The sequence below is a fragment of the Pseudochaenichthys georgianus genome, chromosome 16 (genome assembly GCF_902827115.2).
Source record: "Pseudochaenichthys georgianus chromosome 16, fPseGeo1.2, whole genome shotgun sequence".
Lineage (NCBI taxonomy): Eukaryota > Metazoa > Chordata > Actinopteri > Perciformes > Channichthyidae > Pseudochaenichthys > Pseudochaenichthys georgianus.
In genome coordinates, this window is record NC_047518.2 from 39323153 (window position 1) to 39348158 (window position 25006).

The 25006-nt window shown below is 40.4% G+C and overlaps 3 protein-coding genes and 1 long non-coding RNA gene across 6 annotated transcripts; 3 read left to right on the forward strand and 1 right to left on the reverse strand.

Annotated features, from left to right (window-relative positions):
• The first annotated feature begins 67 nt into the window (after positions 1-67).
• tlr21 (toll-like receptor 21) lies at positions 68-10561 on the forward strand. 2 transcript variants are annotated; one of them, XM_034103447.2, is made up of 2 exons: positions 68-155; positions 7477-10561. In XM_034103447.2, the coding sequence occupies exon 2, from the start codon at positions 7609-7611 to the stop codon at positions 10543-10545; it is 2937 nt and encodes a 978-aa protein (XP_033959338.1). In that variant the 5' UTR covers positions 68-155; positions 7477-7608; the 3' UTR covers positions 10546-10561. The 2 variants fall into 2 exon arrangements, with proteins under 2 accessions (XP_033959338.1, XP_033959339.1); XM_034103448.2 differs by lacking the exon at positions 68-155 and adding an exon at positions 5784-5934.
• Positions 10562-12495: 1934 nt separating this feature from the next.
• prr19 (proline rich 19) lies at positions 12496-17062 on the reverse strand. Of its 2 annotated transcripts, none has more exons than XM_034102410.2 (4): positions 16973-17062; positions 14282-15546; positions 13192-13307; positions 12496-13068 (listed from the first exon to the last, which is right to left on the reverse strand). In XM_034102410.2, the coding sequence occupies exons 2-4, from the start codon at positions 15531-15533 to the stop codon at positions 12496-12498; spliced, it is 1941 nt and encodes a 646-aa protein (XP_033958301.2). In that variant the 5' UTR covers positions 15534-15546; positions 16973-17062. The 2 variants fall into 2 exon arrangements, with proteins under 2 accessions (XP_033958301.2, XP_071062064.1); XM_071205963.1 differs by having other exon boundaries at positions 12979-13068; positions 13192-13255.
• Positions 17012-24233, forward strand: LOC139435354 (uncharacterized). Its single transcript, XR_011644635.1, has 6 exons — positions 17012-17073; positions 22955-23207; positions 23297-23347; positions 23481-23561; positions 23672-23743; positions 23926-24233. It is a non-coding gene; the product is annotated as an uncharacterized lncRNA (long non-coding RNA).
• On the forward strand, positions 17281-20959 carry pafah1b3 (platelet-activating factor acetylhydrolase, isoform Ib, gamma subunit). Its single transcript, XM_034102411.2, has 5 exons — positions 17281-17698; positions 18214-18303; positions 18426-18542; positions 18704-18826; positions 19529-20959. Exons 1-5 carry the CDS (start codon positions 17618-17620, stop codon positions 19787-19789), a joined length of 672 nt encoding a protein of 223 aa, XP_033958302.1. The 5' UTR covers positions 17281-17617; the 3' UTR covers positions 19790-20959.
• Positions 24234-25006: the final 773 nt, after the last annotated feature.

The window sequence follows — 25006 nt, forward strand, 5'->3', positions numbered from 1 at the left end:
TCATTCAAGCAACAGTATTTCAATAAAAACCTCCTAGGACTTTCATGTTGTGTCTGCATGTGGAGAGAAAAGAAAGGGTTGTTCCTCTTTCTGGTTCAGTGAGAGTTTAGGATATCTTCGACGCAAGAAGCTCTCTGAAGAGGACATCTAAACAGGTGAGGCTTTATGGTCAATCTATTGAAATACTTTTAATTATTGTTATAGCTATGATCTTTAGTAAAGTCATTTAAAACTCCTGGCAAGTGTCTTTCTGATCAGACAACGGTTGGGTAAATACTGGTGATAACAACAGACGTTACTCAAACAAGGATTGTCACTACTGTAAATGTCATTTTAATTGTATTTAGCACATGTATGTAGCAAAAAGACAAATGATTTGCTGTTTAGCCAACGTTTTGCACCATTTGATGGCACGATTGCCATCGTATATTAAGAGTGGAATGTAACAAAGACAAAATAAATGCCAGGAGAAAGAGAAGGAGGAACACACATAGCCTATTGAGCGAAAGGGGATATGAAAACATTAATAAAGAGGAACCAAGTTTTAGTTTTAAAAAGATGAAACACCCTGGAATATTATAAAACCTCCGATGGGAATTGTTGGAGGATGTGAGAAGATAATCTTATGGGAATCTGGTGGAACATACACACAAAATACTGTATTAAAATGCATTAATGTTATTCATCAACAACATAGACACTCATAATTCATACCAACAATACCAATACACTTACCAAAACAATTCATTCATCTAATCTTGTGCATTATATTCATATATCATTTGAATATAATTTCAGTCTATGAAATATATTTTGAATTGTTATTAAATGGTTGTAAAATGTAGCGGTTGTAAAACGGAACATTTCCTGGCAGTGGAACTAATAAAAGAACATCTAAACTTATCTTATCATTACATAACACAGGTTTAATTCCTTCTGTTTTTATTTGTATAAGGGCAGAGTTCAATTGCATCATTTCACTTGTTCCTGTGAGGCTCATTATGAGCAAATGTGTGATCAGAGCTTTCTTCAGTGTGAGCCTTGCGTGCTTCTCTTTTGTCAAGAAGGGGAAGTCAGTGCCCTTTAGCTGTGGGTATAGTGGTCTGTGAGCTATGGGCTGGCTGGGTGTTCTCGTTAGACCGGTTTTCTGACGCTGTTATTGGTTGTTTGTCTTGGCATTAGCAACTCTGACGCTCCCACTGTCGTATGGAGCTGCTGGGGGGTGCTGGGAGGGATCGAGTGTAAGCGATGGCTCTTAAGGCCCTGACACACCTACCCGATTTTGGGAGTCAGAGGCCGTCAGAGGCAGTCGGGCATTCGCGGCACCGTACTAAGTTTGGTGTGTCCTGCACCGTTGTTGCTTTACGGCACATTTTCACACCTCCCACGGCCGATTCAGTTGAATAGGCCAAAGAAAGTCGGATAAAGAAATCACTCTGATTGGCTGTTGCCTCTTTTGAATGACGAACACACTACCGCTGCCTGCTGGTAAGGACAGTTATTGCCACTCGTCGACTGAAGTCTTTGCGGTGTGTTAATAGGCGGGCGGCGTAGGCGGGCGGCGTAGCCGACGCAGGCGACGTAGCGGACGTAAAAGTCGGGACGCCTTCGGTACGCCTTCTTTGGTCTCAGGTTGGTGTGTAGTGGCCTTTAAGCATCAGGCCCGGTGATCTACTGTCAAATAGTGAAACAATACTTAAAAAACTCAAGATAGGGATCTCTCTTATCAACTTTCGCTTTTTACCGTAACCAATTTCACAATAACCACAGATTTCTCAGCAAGACCATTGCTTTGGGGAAAGTGCCGACTAGAGGTGATGTGGGTAAACTCCCATATTTCAAACCCTGTACGATTGATTATCAGATTCACAATAGCCTGTGGTATGTGATCTGGCAGAGGCTGCTTTCACAGGCACGTGCACATTTTGGCGCATTTCCACTACAGCGCGGAGCTCGCTTTAAGCATGCCGAGCCGTGCGGGCCCGTTTTTGGTTGTGTTTCCACTTAGCCTAGTACCGGCTAGCGGGTACTATTTCACAGTTTTCTGGCCCCATAAAATCGAGGTTCTTTCCGGGCCAACAACCAGGCTGAGTCGGGCTGAGTATGCTAAACTAGAGAGAGATGAACATATTTGACTGTGATTTAATTGTAATACACGTTTCAAAATGATGCCGAAGTAACAACATACTGATACCGGTTAGTAAAAACCATGAATTAATGCTTTGGCAAGTCTGCAGACAGACGGCAGGCGAAAAACCTTTTAAAAATGCGTGTTGTCTAAATGGAGATCGGCTAAACTAACGTTGTATATGTTCCGACCGTCCACACTCACAACAACGGCCTACAGACATAAATAAAGCAGCGACTGTATTCGCCATGACACAGACAGTCTGTGGTTTGAACTTGTTTAACTTTTGTCTAGTCTCTGAACAGATATGAGGAGCTGTGAGCTTGAGTGCTAACAGCTAACGGCTGTGTTGTTTTTCTGGGGTTCTCATTGAAGATGACGTCACAGCTCAGCCTACACTGCGTTACTGTATAGATACTACCCCAGTTCCTAAACTGTAATGGGAATGCGCCATAAAGTGAGCCAGTCCTAACGAGGCCTAGCCATACCGAGCGAGGCCGTGTAGTGGAAATGCGCCAATAGACATCAAAGTGGGCTTGAGCCCCTGCCCTTTTTCTTCCTCCAGAGAAAGTGCCCATTATTCCCCCTTTTTTATTTTTTATAAATGAATATCTACTGCTGTTTGCGCACAGTTTCCCTTTCCAACAATATATTGATTGAATTCAACATTTAAATATCAGGTCGGGAGATTAGACTGTGGAGTTCCGTAGCTCTCCCTCCCTCCACGGCTGCATCTCAGGTCGATTATTTTCATTTCCGCGCTCCTCGGTCCTCAGTATCACCGGAAGTTGATTTGTCTGCGCCATCTTGAGTACCGTCCCATGGCACTTATTTCTGCCCGAGGACCGAGGATCGAGGAGCGATAATGGAAGAGCGATAATCGAGGAACCACCAGACCATCCTCCGATGAAATCCTCAGATACTCGCTCCGCCCCCTTACTGTGTATCGCTCACTGATTGGACGATGCAGCGCATGCACTGATCTGAACACATGAACCTCACGGGAGTCACTCCTCAGTCTATACTGTGTTTTGTTTCAATTAATGTATCATTTAGTTACAAATATGTGATATATCTGAACAACAAAGTGGTCAAAAATCATTTTATTCATTTATTGGAAACATTTTCATGATCGCTTTTTTCGTTTTACATTTTAAGAATGGCGTTTATCTTTTTTGAGAACGAGTTCTTATATTATTTCATGTATTTGGGTCTACAACAGATGATACAAATGTTTGTGTCAGTAAATGTGCACTAACAGAGGCAGGGGGGGGGTGTGTGAAATTAAAGGACAGAGCTGGCTGCTGTCAGACGAACAGCTGTGCGGCGTCATCACAAACGGATGTCGCTTCACGTGACGCTCCGGAAGAAAGGACGTCCCATTGCTCTTAAAACTTTCCCTCATGGGTTCCTTGCATCTCTCCATGCTTCCCTGGTGGGAGGGACTAAACGCAGGGAAACGACGTAAGTGAGGGACGCAAGGATTCCATTTCATCGACCTGAGAAGGAGCCCACGTCTCCTGCACAGCGGTGCGGACATCGGCAGTCACTTCAGACAGACAGCAACACCTCCCACTTTACTGTCCCATGTCATGCCGGCTTTTCTTGGCTTATTTTGAAGGTGAGAGCATACTGTACGTGCCAACCTTTCCAAATCCATAAGAGGTAGGTTTGTGTGCGTAAATGTGCACGCCCAAATGAGGTAATCAGAAGAAATGGAACCCCAGTAATTAGATGTATAAACCATGTATTTAACATATATTGCATCATTTTATGCATTTTTCAGAAAAAGTGGTAGTTTGGTAAACAGTGACATCAACGACATGTTTGGTCTTTAAAATGCCGGAAAAGTTAAATAATGGGAGATAAATATCCCAAAGTCTCCACATTTTATTATATTTTGAATGTGTGTCTGGTCCTCTTTCAGTTGAGACAGATGAAGGATGTGTCAGGATGTAGAACTCCTGTGTGAACATTGGATAAAGCCAGGTTCATATTCTTGTTTCATGTTGATGACATATTAGAGTCAAAGGTTTGCACAGAGCGAAATATCTTTGTGCTGCGCCATAAATCAGAAAATACTGCATTAAAAGTCATTTCCTGCATTTTTCTACTGATAAAAATTGTGATATAAATAATGTACAGGCTTTCAGATTGCTGTAGTTCACTAAACAGAGACATTAACGACATGTTTGGTGTTGAAAATGTCAGAAAAAGTAAAAGAAAGGGAGATAAATATCCCCAAATCTCAAAATGGTATTATATTTTGTGTGTGGTCCTCTTTCAGTTGAGACACTGTAGGTGAAGGATGCTTCAGGAAAAGATCAAACACTGGACGTCTTTCAGTCGCCAACATGTGTTTTCGAGACACTGATATTAACGGGGAAACCCTGCAGGACTCAAATGCCTAGTCTCTGTTCCCTTAAACTCATTTGGGAGTGATTACCCATCAGCCCCGGGGGTGCAGAGGAAAGGCAGCGTTACCCCCGGTCTGCACGTTGTTTCTCTTTCAGAAACACAGAGGACTGTTTGTATGATGCGATCACAGACACGCTGCAAACGGTGTCCGCCTAAAGTCGAGTCCAGTGTCTATGGAGTGTCATTTTTATTTGTTATAGTTTGGGAAGATTTAAAATCGGTAGGGAAAGTCAGCTAAATCGGTAGGCGGTAGAAACATGTCAAAAGCGGTAGACTACCGCCCACATCGGTAGGGTTGGCAGGTATGGGTGAGTGGTGATGAACAAATTACTAAACTGCCAGTGCCTCGAGTTTACAGCTAATTAGCTAAAAGACAATAACAAATATAGTTAACTAAGGCTACTAGCTAATGGATAAGTTAGCTCAAGGTTTAGCTAAGGCAATGTATCATGGGCATACAGGCTAATGTACTGTACTTAAGGGGAGACACTACAGGTGAATACAGTAAAATGTGTATCTAATAACGTCATCACAATCGCCACATTGATATGCAAATTAGGCGTTAACTAGGCCTAATTAAGATGTGCTAATTTGCATGCAGTTACCAAGGCATTGCAGTTGGAAAGGATAAAACACATCACCTCACAACTTCCCCAGATAGTTACTTATGTCAAGTCAGTATTTCCCCCTGAAATGTTATGTTTAAATGCAGATTAGCTTTAAATCTATGGATCAATTCAGACATGGTAGTAAAACGAACACCATTTATGTGTTTCTTGGAAGTTGTATTTCCATTAGAGTGAAAGAAAACATGGAAGCAAAATAGACCAAAATAACAAGTACATGAAAAAACAATCTTTTTGCCTGTAATGTCCTTAATCAGGTAAACAGTAACTTCATCATTTTGATTGTTGGCTGCTCATTTAATAACTATTAATTGTACTAGTGTGTTGTCTGCTCTTGTGCGTAGTGAATACTAAAGAAGACCATTGTCTCTGTGTTAGCTGATTATTTTTGTAGAATTCTGTTGAGTATTAAACAATTGCGTGAGTGTGAGGGTATTAAAATAAATTGGTCAGTAAGTCAGAGATGTGCAACTATATTTAACTTTTTGTTTTACATTTTTCTTAAATAAATGATTATGGGAAGTGCCCTTTTTCTCACTTGAGCACCCGCCCCCAAAGTGTCTGTGCACGTCCCTGGCTTTCAGTGAGTGGGTGCAGAGGCGTGTGTATCTTGAAAAACCTGCTTCTAAAAATGTGTAATGTGACAAGACAGTTTCATTGCTACATCTGAACAGATCAGCGACGACTGTTTGCCGTTGCCTGTTTTCACCCTTGTGGCTTATTATGGGCTCTTTAGTGTTGGGAGGCCTGTGAACGAGAAAGGTGAGGTACTTTTAAAAAACATATACTCAATATGCGTGTTTATCCAAGGCATACATAGGATGCTACAGGCTCTCTGTTTGCACTTTTCGATGCTTTTGTTTTTGGTCTAAATCTCTGCAGGCTACGAGGTAGGAGTTATGATTATCTCACGCTTCAATATGGTGTCATATATTTCCAAAAGCTTATCTTGATGGTTTCAGTATTGCTGAATGTGTTGTCCGGCATCTTTGATTTTCTTCTCGGTTTACTGAACCTTTCACTCTTAGTTCAGAATTATTCTTTAGCTATAATTTGCCGACTGAACACCAATTATTCTTTAAAGCGATTTCACTGTCGTACAAAACATGTTGTTGTGGTGATGGTTGGGTTGAAGGTGACAGTAAGCTGCTACATACTGTATGGTAGCTGCGTTCCATGATGTCTCGTGATGCAACGCGATGTGGCTTGTCAGACAGTGACTTCCTGGAGGGGATCTCAGTGTTCCCCACAGGATGTTAACCATGACTTTGACCCTCTACTGTAGTCCGGAGGCCCCTAAAGGAAAATGTATACATTTTAAATTGCATGACTGTAGTGCACTTCGAGAGCAGAATTATAAGTATGAATAACTGTGTACTCTTTTAATCAATTTCTGGTTTGTAATTGTATCCGCTATAAAATATGGAATCATGCAGGTTGGTTGTATCGATGCACACATCTCACATACTCTCTTAACTCTGCATGTTCACAGGCATTTCCACACATATCTCTGTATTATCCTGTACGTTGTATATACAGGTATTTATTCTTTAGTATTCATTTCTTTATCATACCACCTTTTCTCATGTTTTCTTGTACAGTTGTTTTTTTTTAAATGTAGAGGAACTTGTCTTAACTATGAAAATAAACACTGAGGTTTAATACATGGTGATTACAATGACCCATTTCACTGAGTGTGTGCTCTTCATACCTTGACACACCTTCAGCGTTGTTGCATTTCCTTGCACTTATTTCCCTCCGCTCTGCAGCTGTCCTTTACTCCATGAGCCTTGCTTCAGCAGCAGTCACATACTGAACTTCAGGCCACTCTCCGTCTCCATTTGTCTTTTCTTCTTGGTGCATTTTTTATTATTTATCATTAACCGTCTGCTTATGCAGGGAAACTGTTGGCAGTGGCACCAGTTGTAGTTTTAAGCTTGTGAAATAAAATCCAATGCAATGCCTTGATCAGTAGTTTCTCTCTGATCTCTAGAAGAACGCTTTACAAAAACCTTAGCATTATTATATTCTTTCATAAGTCTCCTCAAAACTGTCACTAACGCAATGTTATTTTTCTAACATTTTACTCGCCATTTTTCAAAGCTTCTCTGTCAACACTGACATTTAAAGTCAGAGAAGTAAGGAGATTTAGTGAGCGTAAGGGGGTTACTGCTAGTGTCACTTTCTCCTGGTTTTAAAATATGGCCTATTTAAATCTAAGGTCTGCTTGGAAGCAAAACGCGTGATAAAAACATTGGCTGTAAAACATGACAAGTAATCTAAATCCATCTTTTCTTTCCTCAGATTCCTGTACCACCTTCAGTTGATGAACACGAGGCCCTCGACAGACATGTTCAACATATTATAGGTGCAAACCAAACCAACAAAGAGACTGCCCAAAGAATTTAAAGGACAACGTTTCTCTGGACTGGCAAAATGGCGAGTCTAATTGATTGGCTGTGTTCCGTTGCATTTGTTCTTGGTGCAGTTCAAATGGCCAGTGGTTACAGCTACAACAACTGCATTGAAGACGCCTACTGGAAAGGAAGCTTTAAATGTGTCAATCGGAAGGAGACGAAGATTACAAATATTACAAAAGACCTGCCGTCATCTACTATCAATCTCACCATCTCAATTAATCATCTGGGGGTCATTCCCGACAACAGCTTTGGTCATCTCCGAAAACTTGAGCAACTCCGACTAGATAATAATAACATAACGACCATCGGTCAATTTGCTTTCAAGAACCTGCTTCATCTCACGTCTCTGAACTTGTCCTTCAACCAAATATCAGAGCTCAACCCTGCTGTGTTTAAGGACCTGCACAACCTCACCTTTCTCTCGCTGACAAACAATACATTAAAGCGGCTCCCCGGAGGCATTTTCTCCACTCTTCTCAAACTGGAAACTTTAATCATGAGCCAAAACCATCTGAACAACTTTTCAGAGGTCGCTGAGTCTGTGTCACATTTAGTAAATCTGACAAAAATAGATATTTGCTTCAACAATTTGACCTCTCTCAGCCACTCAAATGTGTCACTGCCTAAATCCCTCACTACATTATATTTGTCTCGAAATAATCTGTCTACATTAGGATGTAATCAATCGTTTCTCGAGAACATCAAGGTGCTGGATTTGTCTTACAATCAGAGGCTGCCTACGATGGCTTTTGAAGGAGTGGATTTAAGGCGTGTAAGCTATCTGCGTTTGCGTTCAACAAGTGTCAAGGTCAAGGAGTTTTTAAACATCAGCAATATCAATGCAGGTCACGTTGATTTCTCTGACATGGGCCTTGAAAATGACACGGAGTTTTGCATATTGTTAAAGAAAAAAGTGAAATGGATAAAAAATTTAAGCCTGGGTAGTAACAAGATTGTGACTCTGCCAAAAAACTTTCTTAACCAATGTCCTATTGTCACACAGGCTTTGGATCTTTCCCACAATAACCTGAAAAGCATAAGTTGTCTTAACTTTCTCCATCGACAGACACGGTTAAAAAGTGTCAATTTAGAACACAACCATCTCAACTTCCTGAAATCTTGTAGAAAACAACACATGGGTAATTTAACCAATATAACAGATCTGAGCTATCGCTACAACCGCATCCAATCAGTCGGCTCTTATGCTTTCTCCCGAACACCAAATATCACGACACTACAGCTTAACATAAACACAATAGCTTATCTCCATCGTAAAGCTCTCATGGGGTTAAACAAGCTGGAGACACTCCGTCTGGATAATAACCTCTTAACTGATTTGTTCAAGGAGACCTTTGAAGATACTTTCAACCTGAAAATCCTCAACCTACGCAACAATCGTATCTCTGTCATTTTTAATAGGACCTTCCACAGTTTAAAGAATCTTAACACACTGGACCTAGGAGGAAATAAGATTAGTCATATCACGCCATCTGGCCTTGATGGACTACAAAGTCTGTCCAAATTCTACCTCGATGGAAACAACCTCCAAACGATTGACACTTCCCTCTATCGTGTATTTCAAGACACGCTAACTGTTCTGGATTTACAGAGTAATCAGTTTCACTTCCTCAAGGAAACGTACAGTTCACCATTTATGAACCTCAGCAAACTGAAGGATCTGAAACTGGACGGGCAGCGACCGCATGGCCTCATAGTTTTACCCAAACATTTTTTCCGTGGCCTCCACTCCCTGAAATCTCTGTATCTAACGAACAATAACATCATCAATCTTCCTCCCGATGCCTTTGATGATCTGACAGGCTTAAGTTTCCTCACGTTAGATAACTGCTGTGTTGGGGTGACACAACTACGGCCAGGAATCTTTAAAAATCTAAGAAATTTGACCCGATTGATTGTTGAAAATATGGGTATTCAGAACTTCACAAAAGAGGTTTTTGGGAATCTCACAAAGTTGCACACACTGCAGCTCAACCGCAATGTAATGCAGAGTATTCGTGTGGACGCACTCGAAAGTTTACCTAAACTTCACTACCTCGACATACGGAATATTCCTCTAAGCTGCACCTGTGAAAACAGCTTGCTGCAAAACTGGACAGTGCACAACCAAAATGCCCAGGTGGTCTATCTCTACAATCTTCTGTGCCCAAACCAAGCAAAAAGCAGATTCTACAACTTTGACACCAAAGTGTGTTACATAGATTTGGAAGAGTACTTCTTCTTTAGCACAGCAGTTGTGATCTTCCTGTTCACAGTAGCTCCTTTACTGTATGTCAAACTGTACTGGAAAATGAAGTATGGCTACTATGTGTTCATTTCTTGGTTTGGTGAGCAGTGGCGCAGACTCAGAGAGAAGGAGGAAAATTGCAAATATGACGCATTTATTTCCTATAACTCCTCTGATGAACAATGGGTCAAGGACCAGTTAATTCCGAACCTGGAGGGCAATGGATCGTCTTTTAAACTTTGTCTACATCACAGGGACTTTGAGCTTGGCCGCAATATTGTGGATAACATTGTCTCTGCTGTATATAGCAGCCGCAAAACTATCTGTGTGGTGAGCAGGAATTTCCTCAAGAGTGAGTGGTGTTCTCTGGAAATCCAACTGGCCAGCTACCGCCTCTTCGATGAGCACCGGGACGTCCTGCTGCTTGTGTTCCTGGAGCAAATCTCAGAGAGGCAGGTGTCGTGCTATCACCGCATGAGGAAAGTCATGTTGAAAAAGACTTATCTGCAGTGGCCTAGCTCAGACTGCACTGACCCGACGCAGGCCCAAGCTCTGTTTTGGAATCAGCTACGAAGGGCAATAAGATCCGGGAGCATACAAGAAGCAGAGGAAATTAACAATGAAGTGCATGAAGAAGAGGAACCTGGAAATGTTGACACTCACACATCAGAAAATATGACTTGCTTAGTTGAAAATGTTCATTTGTGACTGTTGAGACAAACCTTTCATTAAAGAGCCTGTGACAGCCTCCGAACAACTGTTGTGCAATGAAACATTGGGCTACTAGTCATCTCGAACCGTCAGCTTAAAAAAGAAGGTGCGATACCGTTCCGTTAAATATCAATAATTTCGAACATCGCGGGGAAATTCCTTCGACCCATTTTGAAGTTTTGGGGAATGCCGGAAGTGACGTCAATGCGGGAACGCTTCACTGTGTGGCGAGAGAGCCAAACACGGACAAAGTGTGTTGTCATGCGTAGAAATGGTGAATTACTGAGTTTAGGCACGTTAATAACGTTTTAATGAAGTTGACTACAGTATATTCATATGTGTCAGTGCTTTCATGTCAATTCGGCGACATAAACATAAATGATCGTGGTGAAGATGATGATTAAATTAGTATTACAAATCGGTCGTGAGAGCTACTGAATTTCCTCCCGTAGGATGTGATATAAAAACAAATCGATTATTTTTGTAGTTGTAAACTCAAGTGGATGAAACTACATTTATTAGTGCTTTCATGTCAATGCGGCGAACATATGATACATTAAATGATCGTGAGAATGATGATTACAAATCGTTTGTTTGACTTGGTCTGCATTTCCTGATGAGAAAACAAACAGATGCTTTTTGTAGTTGTAGTACACCAACATGGATTAAACGTGTGTTTTTTTTACCACAATGTTGGGAAATTAATGGATAAAATGCACGGATTATTATTATTATTATTCCCACTCTGATCGGGACACTAGGTCCACCGTTGCCCCGCAGCGAGGCTCCCCCCGTTGACAGTGTACGTGGGCTGGGTGCAGTGGCGGACTGGCCATCGGGACGAATCCCGATGGGCCGGTACCGAAGTGGGCCGGTCGGATAAGTCACTAGCACATCCCCCACTCCCCCCGTTGACAATTTACTAGCGGTACCGAAGTGGGCCGGTCGAGAGTCCCGGGCTGATTTTTAGTCCCAGTCCACCACTGGCTACATGACCGTATGATCGCCCATATTGACGCACCTCATTCCTAAACTTCTAACAGATACAACGTAAACCGATCCTTCAGCCTCATATGAGCTCTCAGACACGTTCAAAATGAAACTGTCATCGCTGTCTGCTGTGCGCGCCATCGTGCGTTTACATGCAGATGCTGGGATCCGGAATGGTGCAGCTGGAGCTCTTGGCCCGCAATTACATCACACATAATTTGGCGGGATTTGAAGAATCCAAAAGAAGATCCAGAATATGGTCAACATTGAAGGGCAGATTAATGGTTATCAAAGTACAAATATCCCAAATCAGTTCAGTAATGGTTTCAAGGGGACATTATTTACAAAAATGGATGGGTTTGGATGATGGGGGAAACCCGTGTCACAGGCTCTTTAAGTTCAATGCATAATAAAATGTTCTGCTGTTTGGAGAGGAACATGAAAATATGGTGGAAATGTGGAGAATGATCCATTGGACTGTGAACTTGTAATCCATACAAGCATTAATCAGAAGTGTCATTTAATTGATGTGCTCAATTCGTTGCATTACACAATTGTGATAATGTGTTTTATTGCATTTAAATGTAGCCCACACAAAATATATCAAAAATGCTTTCACAATAGCACATCTGGCAAAGCTTCCCGTTATAACACCAGTGTTACAGATGATATGTATACAGCTCTGCACATTAAAAAATGTTCCTAAAATGCAAACAATACATTATTGTGCGTTTGTTTATCTCCGCATAAATGGGTCAAAAGAATAGAAGAGATAACTCTTGTGATGTCAGCTACTGCCATTACATTTAATACCGTGTCTTTAATTAAAGATAATACGAGCACACGCAACATATTTTTCGTTCTCAACAAAAAATCTTGATGGTTTGAATTGAGAGCATTTTAAGTTTGCCAAAGAAATGTTCACAGGCTTGTCTTTATGCAGAGCTTCACTCTATATTAGTACAGTCTCATTGGAGGGAAGGTCCACTGCTCAGGGCTCGGGAAAGAAGAGAGGGGGGCTGCTGGGTCTTTGTCTATCATGTGAGATGGAGGGTAATGTTTCATGTCAGTGTGGTGGGACCTGAGGGGAGGGCCAGTAGAAGGATGACTGAATTGGCTGTAGGCATGGAAGCTCTCTTGAGGATGGTGAGTGTGGGCAGAGAAGGAGGGAGCAAATGGGTCTGGGAAATGCATTAGCTCAGCAGGACGTCGACCTCGCAGCTGAGTTTGATAAGGGAAGAACGGCTGGATGCTGCTGCTCCTCTCTGCTCTGGTGTTGTCTTTGAAGGTGTTTTCAAAGGAATAAAAAGTAAAATCTTTATTGCTGCCGTTTCTGTTGAAGCTGTCTTCCCACGGCTCAGACTGTGAGGCCTTTTGTCCCCAGCACGAGGGTGGAGAGAACAAATGACTGCTGGCTGTACCTCCAGAGGGCTCAAAGTCCATGCAGAACGGAGGAGCGCAAGAAGGTCTGGTGATGTCGTCAAAAATGCTGACAGAAGTCTCCACAGGGCTTGTCAACCAATCCACGGTCTTTACATACAAACCAGAAAGCATTTTATTCCAGAGTAATATAAATTAAAATGACAAAATAAGGGATAACAGTTGACCATATGTTAAATGAACTAAATTAAGGAAGTGAAGTTAAGGTCATACCTGTTCCATGTTTCGGTTTGGTTGTGGCCTGGACTTCCAGCTAAGATGTCTACTTCCAGTCGTTCTGAAAGGTGTGGTTTTCTGGGCGTCAAAACATGGCTGATTAGCAGTTTGGGCTTGAAACACATTTGAAAAGGAAGAGACAAAACTGAAAACCTGTCCACAAATTATAATGCGAACAGTGCTTACCACTGCTTTTATAATACAAGAAATCTGCTCATGTTTATTGTGAATACATTCAGTTCAAGAAGAATACCTTTTACATCTTATAATAATAAACCGTCATAAAAGCAATGTTAACATTCAACGATGTTTTCACTGCTGTATTCATACTGTGTTCAAACTGGCCATTAATAAATCCCACCAACCTAAATGTGCTTTTAATGTAATTAATGGGTGAAACATCCATAGTCTCATTCTGTGCATTAATGTTAGTTAATGTCAAGGTAATATAAAGCTTCTTCTATGCTTTGTACAAAATGCACTCTTTTTGTAACTCCTCTGAATCTGAGCAAGGAAACCCTAGTATCCATAAAGGGAAGACGGTAACGGTTAAAAGACGCAGAGCGTGCAGGACAACACAATCACATTCCTGTTCTGAATGATTAACAGTAGGCGGTGATAATATCTGTGGCCTGTGATGTTGCAACAAAGTAAATAAAAAAGAAGACTGAAAATAAGAAAATATACTGTAGATTTAAACAATTCATGTTTTTAGTTAGCTTTGCAACAGTTTCATAATGAAATCAATGTATTTAATGCATTTTGGAGGCATACAGAATGCAGTGTTATTTAAACTCATTTGGTAAAGTGAACATTTAATAAAAAACATAGATTTTTGTTTTAAAGATGGTTAATATTGAGAATACAGAAGTTATTGATACCTATACTAAAATAAGTCAAAATGCCTAAAATGTACTTGTTGCTCATTTTTGTGTGAACCACCATATCTGAATATAACAGTGGCGTAATGATACAGAAAGATGATGAGACATATAGTCAGAATGACGTATCACTTCAAATCAACCATAACGTTTAAAAAACCATCACATTTCATTTGGTCAGAAGCGTCTAGAATTTGAGAGCCTACCTGGAGGGAGAAGCTCTTCCATCATGGTCGACTCCTGAGGTTGGACTTTCTTTGAGGGATCAGCACCAAAGCTGAGGCACCGCTGCACCTCGTGGAGGTTTTCCTGAAGCTGCGATCCGTGGTTGTCCCGTAGAGCTCTCAGCAGGACCTCCCTGCTCTCTGCCACCAGGTTTCTCCTCCTCAGCAGTGGGAACCGCAGAGAGTCCGTCAAACGTGCTGCCACGGCACCGACAGACTGAGACACACAGCCAGGATCTGGTCTTCTGGGCTGCATGTCAGAGATGTCAGCAATGGGGGAGCTGGACAGCTGAAGGCGGCTCGGGCTGACACCATGAGCCTGTGTGTGATGGACAGGAGAGTCCTTGTTCATTGGGGTGTAGTCCAGAGCAGAAATCATGTGTCCTTTCACCTTCCTGTTGAATGTTTTCATAACAGTGAGAGTCGGCTGAGGCTCTTTGCCCTCACGAGACACCTCAGGGTTCATCTTATTGCTCTTGACTATCACAACATCGCTGGAGCTGTTTGTCGATGAGGTGCTTTTAACACTTTCCAAAGAAAGCTCAAGTTGTGGCTGCGCTCTCTGCCCGGCTGATATTTCTGATCCCTGACTGATTCGATTATCTTTCTTCTCGCAATCATCATGGCCTGTTTGTTTTTCCAATGGCAGACATTCATCACTATCAGCAACCAATAAATCATTAATGGAGGATGGAGAAGGGATTTGGGATGTTGAAAAGGTATGTGAAGTAGCATTTTTGTTTTCATGCTGTCCACTTTTCTTCAGTTTCCTCTGCTCACTTAACAAGCGTTCAATGTCGATAGACTTCACCTCATGGTTGAACAGGCCTTGGTGTCCTATCAGGCGGCTGTCCGTTATTATGCTGGGCTCCTGTGCAGCAGGAGTGGTGGTTGGAAAAGATGCCGCTCTCCTTGAAGGACAGTGACAGCTACTATGACAGCCGTTCTCGAAATGTGCCGCCATGTCGCTACTGATTTGGCGGCGGCATTGATGATGATGTGATTTGTACGCTAGGACTTCTTTCCGACCATCTCTCATCTGACTCCTGTCCTTGCGGCTCCTACGTCTTTTCATTTTGTTCTGCTCATCTGTTTTACTATGATTTGAAAAGTTGCAGTCTGCAGTGAATCTGTTCACTGAGCGAGGGTTTTTATCTGCTGATTTCAGTTGATTGTTGAAAACATTTAAAATCTTTTCTTTGTCCGATGAAGCCATGCCGCACAGGTGGCTCATGCTGCACCCGTTTCTGCAGAAAGATAAGCACAATGAGTCATTTGTAAGACTGTAAAAACCGAGATAAGAGAGCCAGGTCACCTCCGCAGGATGTTGTTGCACCTCAGTGATGCCAACTCTTAGAAAGCAAATTACTTGTATGTTTTAACAACAGTTGCTGGCTAAATCAAAATGTTGACCCTCTGGACTGTGGCCTGCACATTATCCATACTGAAAAAGCATACCAAATGTATTTTCTTAACACTTTACTGTATGACATGTCTGCAAGATATGAGTCTCCGCTGTGGATAGTTTAACAGAGACAGACACTAGTTTACATACAGTGAAACACTCTTTACATGATCATTATATCTAAATATTCACATAAAACCTTCGAATGAGGATCCTAATATTGAAGGCGGCCTTTTCCCCCCCTATTTGACTCGAAAACTGTACTATAAATGATGTAATTTTTAAGCCAATTACAAATAAAATATCACTACATTAAACAATATTGAGCCAAGGCCAAAGTATGGTATGCTAAAATGCTCCATTCACAGTATTTTCTTAGCAAAGAATTTCAATATGTCCCAAATTCACCTGCAACTAAAACAAAATTAGCCATTAAAAATTAGCAATGTAACAAAAGCACCATGGCAACAGCATAATGGCAAATGCTACACTTACAGGCAGTTTGTGCTCTCTGATAATATCCATATAGCAAAATAGAGTATTTGTAGTTCAAACCAAGTATGCCGTAGGCCTACTTTGTAAACGTTAACACATTATCATGTCGTAGTTTTCCAGTTGAAGAGTACAGGGGGTGGCAACAGTGCACATGTAGCGTTTAGCTGGTGATGGTATTTAGACCATTTTAGACTTTTAATTGATAATAACTGGGAAAGCTATCGGTTGACCAAAGTCACGGGGGATTGAGTATGACTGTAAATATATTTATATGAACAAGCCAATGCCATACTATACTCCTACATTTATGTTGCAAATAACCTCGAAGCAACTACTTCCAACTTCTTCGTGCGCACTTTTTTTTTTTGTCAAAAGGGTCTTAACGTTGAAGACGTTCCAAAAATAATCCAACATGATATGCATTTGCGCTATAACATTGCTTGCTAAATGAATAAACAGATGACATTAATTACACGTTTCAATATGCAACTGCGCCCCCTGGGGTTCCAAATCCCAAACACCTGTTATTTGGATTTAGCCTGATAGCTATGCTAGTAAGCTAGGTGATTAGCAAACAGGTGAGAGTAACATCAACCACCAGCTGCACTCTAACTATAGTCACATGTGTATGGATTTTAAGTATTTGGCTTTATCTGCTGAAAAACACAATAACTAACCTTAAGACTGAGCCCATTCCATCTTATACATACTAGAAATCCTCCTAGAAACATTTGTATACATATTTTAAATTGATAATGTAAAGCGCAACTTACTGTTAGTCTTTTTCTTCCTCTTGTACATTTGTCGTTGCTCAGCAACATGTCGTAGCTGTTTCTCTGCGCAGCAGCAACTCTCACGAGCACCATCGAGCAGGGTGAGTTCATTTTCCAAGACGAGGGGGTGAACCCGTATTATCTTTTATGTTCCTACTAACGTTTACTCTTTAGAATGTTCCATTTCTTCATAAAGTATGATCTTAAATTGGACTCAAAACATATAGTATTAAAAAGGTGTCAAACAATTATCAAAAAACATAAAAATACACATGTTGTTGCCCATGGACAACAATGGTACTGGCGACTATAGTGAACATTTACTTCCTGAATCTGAATTGGGAGATGACGGTTTTTTGATTTCATGGTAGCCTATGTTCAGTAATATCTTTAAATGTAGCATTAATATAAAGCTCTGCCTTTTCCCGTTCGCACCGTATAGGTTTGCATAAGGTTGACAACAATCTGTGTTGCTGTGACCAGTATCTCTCTGTTAAACCACTCTTTCAGCAAGTAGGCTAGCTACCTTTGCTAATTCTTCAAACCTCCTTAGATTTAGCAATTATAGCTGCAGACGATTGATTAATCGATTAGTTTTTTCGTACCAAAAACACTACGTGACTGCTAGCTAACACAGATAGAGTCATGAGTGCAGAAGACTCAAACCCAGCCGCCACACCCACTCTCCGTGAGGACATCGAGGGAGATGCACGATGGATGTCTTTGGTGTGTGAAATTATGTGATTATTATCACTTTTTTGTTACTTATTCCATGTATTTAACATAGCTAAAGCATTAATACAACCATGAACTGCCTGGTTTCCCCAGTCTTGTATTGTTGCTAATGTTTACTCTTTGGAAATTACTGTAAGTACTTATAGTCATTGTTGTGTAGGTAATTTAACACAAGAACAACAATGCTGATATATGCTTCTGTAATTAAGCAGTTTTCCCCTTAGATTGTCATAGAAATGTGCACTAGTATTATTCTGTTTGTATTATATATCACGATTGAGCAAGGACCATCTCTAAAAGAGAAGAGATGCTATGTATGAGATTATAGGCAAAAGCCAGTTTCCATCTGCAGTCCATGCTAATTCAAGCTAATGTCTTGCAATTTATAAATAACAAAATATATTTAAATATGTTTTAACCATTTGTGTGCATTTACTATACATCAAAACACAAATAATAACTTCATAGTTTTTATATATGTTTACTTTCTCTTTTTCTCTTTGTAGCACAACCGCTTTGTTTCTGACAGCAAAGACAAAGAGCCTGATGTCCTGTTTGTTGGAGACTCTCTAATTCAGCACCTGCACCAGTTTGGGGTAAGTCACACCCTTTCCTGTGTCTGGTCCTGTCAACATAGTTTGATAGTTTGTCTTGTTCTATACTTTATATACTCTATAACAGTCAAAGTTGAAGCTTTCTTGTTGTGCTTTGTCTGTAGATATGGAGGCAGCTGTTCTCTCCTCTCCATGCCCTCAATTTTGGTGTGGGTGGTGATGCAACACAACATGTGCTGTGGAGACTGAGCAACGGCGAGCTGGATAACATCAGCCCAAAGGTCTATATCCCTGCCAAAAATAGAGAACACGATTGTACTTGTTTATTCACACAGTAGACCCATTGTGCTTTATTTTTGTGTGTAAATCCTGTCTCCAGGTATATTGACCCTAAACTATTATGGAGGACATTTAAACATGTCTTTCTCTTCTGTTTTTGTAGGTTGTAGTGCTGTGGGTGGGCACTTTGAATTATGCCCATACTCCTGAACAGATCTGTGGAGGCATCATGGCTATTGTCCAAGTCATCAAGAACAAGCTCCCCAATTCCCGCACTGTAGTACTCGTAGGTTTTTTTTTAATGCATTCCTACAGTTGCATGTCCGTTAAAAATGGCAAATGAGGTTCATGCGACCATTAGACTGCATAGTTGGATTTAAACTTTGTGTAATTTAGAAACCAGACTAATCAACTTTTTGGGAACTGTTTGGATTACGCTACTTGTCACACTTTATTTTAAGGCTTTACTTGTTTGGGGGAAGGCTGAGATGCAACAACATGTGCTGTATGTTTAGTTGGGCTACAGAGTATTATAACATAACTTCTGACATGGGTGAGAAACTGTTGACTGATCAAGCCTAATTTTAATTTTGGGAAACATCCCATAGATGTGAAATGTTTTTTTACATTGATCCATGTATTTCTAGGAATGTTACTAGAATCAGAATCAGAATACCTTTATTAGTCCCACAGAGGGCATTTCAAATGGTTACAGCAGAAAAGAGTTAAAGACAGCTTAATGTTACCTAAAGCATGCATACAAAAGTATTAAAGATACAAATAATTATAATAAAAAGAGTTACACATCTTACAAAATACACATCCTGTAACAGTTCTGAGGATTTAGCAGCCAAGTATATATTGCACAGTTTTTAACGGCATATATATATATATATTGCACATAGTATTTAACAACAAGAGGTGTTATAGTCCGTGTTGTTAAAATAGAAGTGTCCAACATTTAAAGCAACATACATTTGTTTTCCAGGGTTTACTGCCTCGAGGTAAATCGCCAAACCTTTGCCGGGAGCGAAACGCCGCTGTGAACCAGCTGGTGCAAGAGGCCGTGACCTCCCTCCCCCACGCCTCTTTCCTCAACGTGGACCCAGGCTTCGTCCACTCCAACGGCAGCATCTCCCATCAGGACATGTACGATTACCTTCACCTGACCCCCCAGGGCTTCCAGGCTGTGTGCGACCCCCTGCATGCCCATCTCAAGACCATGCTAGAGAAGCCTGCTGAGAACTGAGCAGGGCACAAAGTCACAGAAGGTGGTCCTCATCCCTGTTTCCAGAGAACAGCACTCCGCTTATTAACACCATCAATGATCAATATAATTAATGATTTGAGCCTAAGAGCTGTACACATTATTAACACATTAAGTCCTCTCCATGGTGGTTGGTGACCACTGTTACAGATTATGGGACCATAGAGTTTTTGTTGTGGTAATGATACAGTTAGAAATGTAACATGCTGTGCTGTAAAGAAACAAAGTCTTGCCTTTACTCCCGTTAAACATCTGATCCACTAGCTTTTGATTGTCAACGTGTTTTCTCATAGTAGAATATTCACATTCCTCTGACACATGGTAAATATGAGTGAACGCGATCAGAGCCAGACAGTGAAAGGAAATCTGAATGCTGGAAGACACCATTGGTTGAAATGAAACTTTTAAAAAGACGCAGCAACTTTTTACTCCAATGAAGATATGCTATAGGTCAAAACATGAGTTGCTGCTCCTTATTTAAAGCTTTACAACTGGGTTCTCCAGTTTTCCCTTAAAACTCTCTAGAGACGTGCAAGGCCTAATTTACGGAAAAAATAAACAATGATCAAATGCATTGCCCATCTGAGGCTACTGGAACAGGAACTGATTGAAACGGGTTGCCAGGATATGTCTGGTAAAAAAAAAATGAAATACAATACTGCCCTTACCAGAAAACTGCTGTAATTTGCCATTTTGGTTCCATGAGTTACATTCATTTGCCAATAGCTTTATTTACTCCACGGTGATGTCTGGTGTCTTTTGTATGTTAATTTGAATGACCAAATGTTTTTTCATTGACTATAACTGTGTTTACTTGCCTTTTACCACGTGATTTCTTGTCTCATTATTGTCTTTGCACCTTTTTTGCTTCACCTATTGTAACATTAACATATTTTGCGATGAGAGGCTGTGTCTTGTTTCGAACATAAATGTATTTAAGTAGGTTGTGAAGTTGTATACATATATCTAAAAATTGCTTGTGCTTCAAGTGTAACCTCAACTGCGACATTATGATCAATCAGATCATTTAAAAAGGCTTTACACTAAAACGCTTCTGAGCCTCTCACATGAGGGTTGTGCTACAGACCTTGAATTATGCTTCGGGATGTCTGACTGTAAGTGATGAAAGAATGCATTAAATATGAAAACATTTTCAGTGTCCTTTGACTCATTAATTGAACCTAAATTCATGTATTGAAACTAATGTAGTGCAGAGGCCCTATTATCCTTCACTTTAGCTTGTTATAGGTTTGTGTGCATGTAAATGGTCTGCAAAGTCTACATTCCCAAAGATCCCTCCTGAGAGAGTTTCTCCCCCACACACTCCTCCTACCGGCCTGAAACACCGCCATTTGACTCCTTTGTTTAATTATGTAACATAATGACATCAATATGTAACACGCGTGCGTCCATTGGCTAGCACTCCAACACATTGTACATGATGGGTTAAGGCGCGAGACATCTCTCAGCTAACCAATCGGAGCAGACTGGGCTCTGGTTTCAGACAGAGGGTGAAAAGAGGTGCTGCAGCACAGGCAGTATGAGAAAAGCATGGAGACATGTCCCAGTAGAGACACTACATACAAATATGAACCTGAAGAAGAGTAATATATCCTCTTTTCTAACTCACTAACTAGCAGGGTCATTGTCTTAAACATTGTTATGAGCAGAGAGCGACACTTCAGTAATTTAAGACTGGTGAACAAGTCTCGTTTTGCCCAACAGTTTCATCCAACATGAATCACACAATACCAGACCACATACCTTGCCTGGATTATGGCACGCATGATCTACCATGTGACAGTTAGTGGTGCACCCATTGCAGTTTTGTCGACAAGGCTGATAACATCACCCATCATTTTTGATTGATGATTACAAAAGTTTGTACAGCATGACAAGCCTTATCCAGGAATTAAAAAATGACAATATGTCCCTGCAGCACAAACCACCAACCAAGTAGGAAGAACATCCTTTTTGAGATTTTTGTTTTGCACATGCTACTAATTCACAGTAAGAGTTTCAAAAATGTCTATTATGTTCCCCCATCAAGGCTTTTCCAGGGATACAAAAAAAGGGTTGCCTCTTGGCTATTCTTTGGTAAGATCATGTAATAAGAAGACCCAGTAAGTTTTCTTTCAGTGGATATCAGTATCATCAGGTCTTTCACTTTCTCACGACAATGAGCCATGACTCAAAACCACAAACAGTTTTTTGGGCAAAGGTGCATGTTTGGTTTTTGGAGCCAAGGCAGAACGTATAAAAGTTAGCGCTGAGCTTCAGCCTGCAATGTTCAAAACAACAGATAAAGCCAGAAATCTAGGTGTAGTCATGAACTCTGACCTGAGTTTCAACAGTCACATTAAAACAGTTACTAAATCAGCCTACTATCACCTAAAGAACATATCTAGGATTAAAAGACTAATGTCACAGCAGGATTTGGAAAAACTTGTCCATGCCTTTATCTTCAGTAGACTCGACTACTGCGATGGTGTCTTCACAGGTCTCACTAAAAAATCTATTAGGAAGCTGCAGCTGATTCAGAACGCCGCTGCTCGAGTCCTCACTGACACTAAGAAAGTGGATCACATCACTCCAGTTCTGAAGTCTTTACACTGGCTTCCTGTGTGTCAAAGAATAGATTTCAAAATGCTGCTGCTGGTTTATAAAGCTTTGAATGGTTTAGGCCCAAAATACATTTCTGACCTCCTGCTAAATGATGAACCATCCAGATCTCTCAGGTCTTCAGGGACTGGTCAGCTTTCTGTCCCCAGAGTCAGAACTAAACATGGAGAAGCAGCGTTCAGTTATTATGCTCCAAACATCTGGAACAAACTCCCAGAAACCTGAAGGTCCGCTGCAACTCTGACTACTTTTAAATCCAGCCTGAAGACTTTTCTTTTTGCCGCTGCTTTTAATTGAACTATTCACATCTTAAACTTCACTGTAACTTTTATCCATGTATTTTTTCTTTTAATGTTTATTTTATTATCTTTTCTTTTTAATGACTGATTTTAAATGCCATTTTCTTAATGTCTTTCGTTTTTTGTAAAGCACTTTGAATTGCCTGAAAGGTGTTGTTGAAAAGGTGTTGTTGAAAGGTGCTATATAAATAAACTTGCCTTGCCTTGCCTTTCCTGTCATTCACAGTCACCCACTGTGAAAGGTGCTGGTAGGGCAAGTTTCAAGCTTCAAATACCTGGCAGGCGATGAATGTGCCACGGCTATCGTTTCAGAAATGAACACCAGCCTTTATAAAGACAAGAGACAAACAACATCCCTTGTATTCCCTCACTGGGACTGAAGTCAGTGGACTCATTGTATTGGACTTGCTAAACTATGGGACCAAGACTGTTCTTGTTGTTGGCTCTCACCCTGCTCCTATTTACTGATCACAGCCAAGGTATTGTATACTTTTTTTCAGTATTATACTATTAAATTCATTTTAAAGTATGTTTATATCTTCTGCATTTTATTCTGTGATTTGCAAAGGTATTCCTGAGACACATGAGAAATCCTTGGATGTCAGCAAATTCTCAGATGGTATGTGATTTTGATGTTTAAAACACATTTTCCACAAGTTGTCCATTTATATGTATTGAATTGTTCTAACTACATTACTTTATTTCATTCATGTTCATTAATTATCTGTATTTCTTTATCAATTGTATCGTAGCCTCTATTTTTGGAGAACTACTGACTACTTCAAATCCAATCGACATCCCAAGACAGCGCAACAGAGCTTGTTACTGTGAAGGTAAAAGCAATGTTTGGTGATACAATTTAGCGGTTTAAATGTAAACACAGCCTTAATGGAGTGCATTTCATCCTAACCCATTGTTCTCTTTGTGTATTTGGGGCGCCCAGGAAAAGGAACAGAGATGAAATCCCGCTGCCTTTGTCAGCAGTCTGGCAGACGCAACGGCAGGAATGGAAAATGTGAGTTATAGTTTTAGAGATGTATTAAAAAACAAGAAATGATATCAGTCTTGTATTCAGTATATTCCACTGGCTCGTATGGAGAAGTGATTAGGGACTCTTCAAAAGGGTTGATTAGAGATTTATAGTGACATTGTCTGTTTTTTTTTTAATGATCCGTCTGGATTCTTTCAAACCAAAAGGGAAAACATTTTGCCAGAAGAAAAAAAACAAGAATCTGAGGACGTGCAGACGGTTTTCCAAACTGAAGAAGGGCGGGAACACGAGGAACTTGGGTCCCAGTGTCCCAATATGAACAACAACAAAGAAATACTATAAATACCTTATACTGAATTAAAATGTATACATTTATCGCTAACATGCATATTTCTCTCTATTGTATTTGATTAAAAAAACAATTGTAGCTTTTTGACAATGTTTGCATGACTATAACTTTCTGAATAAGCACAGAGACAATGTATCCTCCTCAATAAAGTCCCAACTAAATTGATTTTGATTGTGTTGATTATTTATTCATTCGGAAAAACATTCTATGAATTAAAGCATGATTCGATTTATATTTACCTTTACCTACTAACAATAATAATAATAACAATACATTACATTTATAAAGCGCTTTTCCTGGTGCTCAAAGTGCTTACAAGCAAGTAAAACAAGATAACAACACAAGTAGAAAGTGCTAAGCTAGGAGGAATAAGGGCAAGGGGTTAGTTGATTAGGAGTTGAATTTGACATAAAACCTTACACAGTATTAAAATGATTTCCACTTTCAATGTCGGTGTTAATATATTGCACGTTAACAAATCTAATAAAAAGAAATATCCAACAACAAAATGTAACTTAATTTAAAGTCAGTCACGCTTTCTAAGTCATCGTTGCCTTTCAAAACAACAAGAAACACAAGAACTGATCACATTAAAATCATATAATTGACTACGTAGGACCTTTCCATACATTTTATAATATGACTGTTAGTGTTAAGACTGTAGAGGGAGCAATTGGACAACATGTGAAGGACTCAGTTGAACAGCACAGGGAAAGATAAAGCAAACACACCCATCAACATCAGAACGCCTCGGGAATGGAAGTGGAGGGCGGAGGCGTGACCTTCGAGGGAGAAAGGGACGGAAACAACAACAAATAAATCACATGTTGCATTTAGTAAAACGGGAGGTATCTGTAATTGTAAAGCACATATTCTGAAGTAATTAAAGGTAGGGTAGGTAAGAATGGAGAAACCAGCTCGAGTGCGCTAGAATTTGA

What these genes read in the sequence shown, in the direction of transcription:
- tlr21 (XM_034103447.2), top strand. Translation starts at nt 7,609, where the DNA reads ATGGCGAGTCTAATTGATTGGCTGTGTTCCGTTGCATTTGTTCTTGGT.
- prr19 (XM_034102410.2), bottom strand. Translation starts at nt 15,533, where the DNA reads ATGAGCCACCTGTGCGGCATGGCTTCATCGGACAAAGAAAAGATTTTA. An exon ending in GGAAGAGCTTCTCCCTCCAG is followed by an intron (nt 13,308 to 14,281) that starts GTAGGCTCTCAA and finishes ATGTGTTTCAAG; the next exon opens with CCCAAACTGCTAATCAGCCA. An exon ending in CAAACCGAAACATGGAACAG is followed by an intron (nt 13,069 to 13,191) that starts GTATGACCTTAA and finishes TTGTATGTAAAG; the next exon opens with ACCGTGGATTGGTTGACAAG.
- pafah1b3 (XM_034102411.2), top strand. Translation starts at nt 17,618, where the DNA reads ATGAGTGCAGAAGACTCAAACCCAGCCGCCACACCCACTCTCCGTGAG. An exon ending in ATGCACGATGGATGTCTTTG is followed by an intron (nt 17,699 to 18,213) that starts GTGTGTGAAATT and finishes TTCTCTTTGTAG; the next exon opens with CACAACCGCTTTGTTTCTGA. An exon ending in ATTCCCGCACTGTAGTACTC is followed by an intron (nt 18,827 to 19,528) that starts GTAGGTTTTTTT and finishes TTTGTTTTCCAG; the next exon opens with GGTTTACTGCCTCGAGGTAA.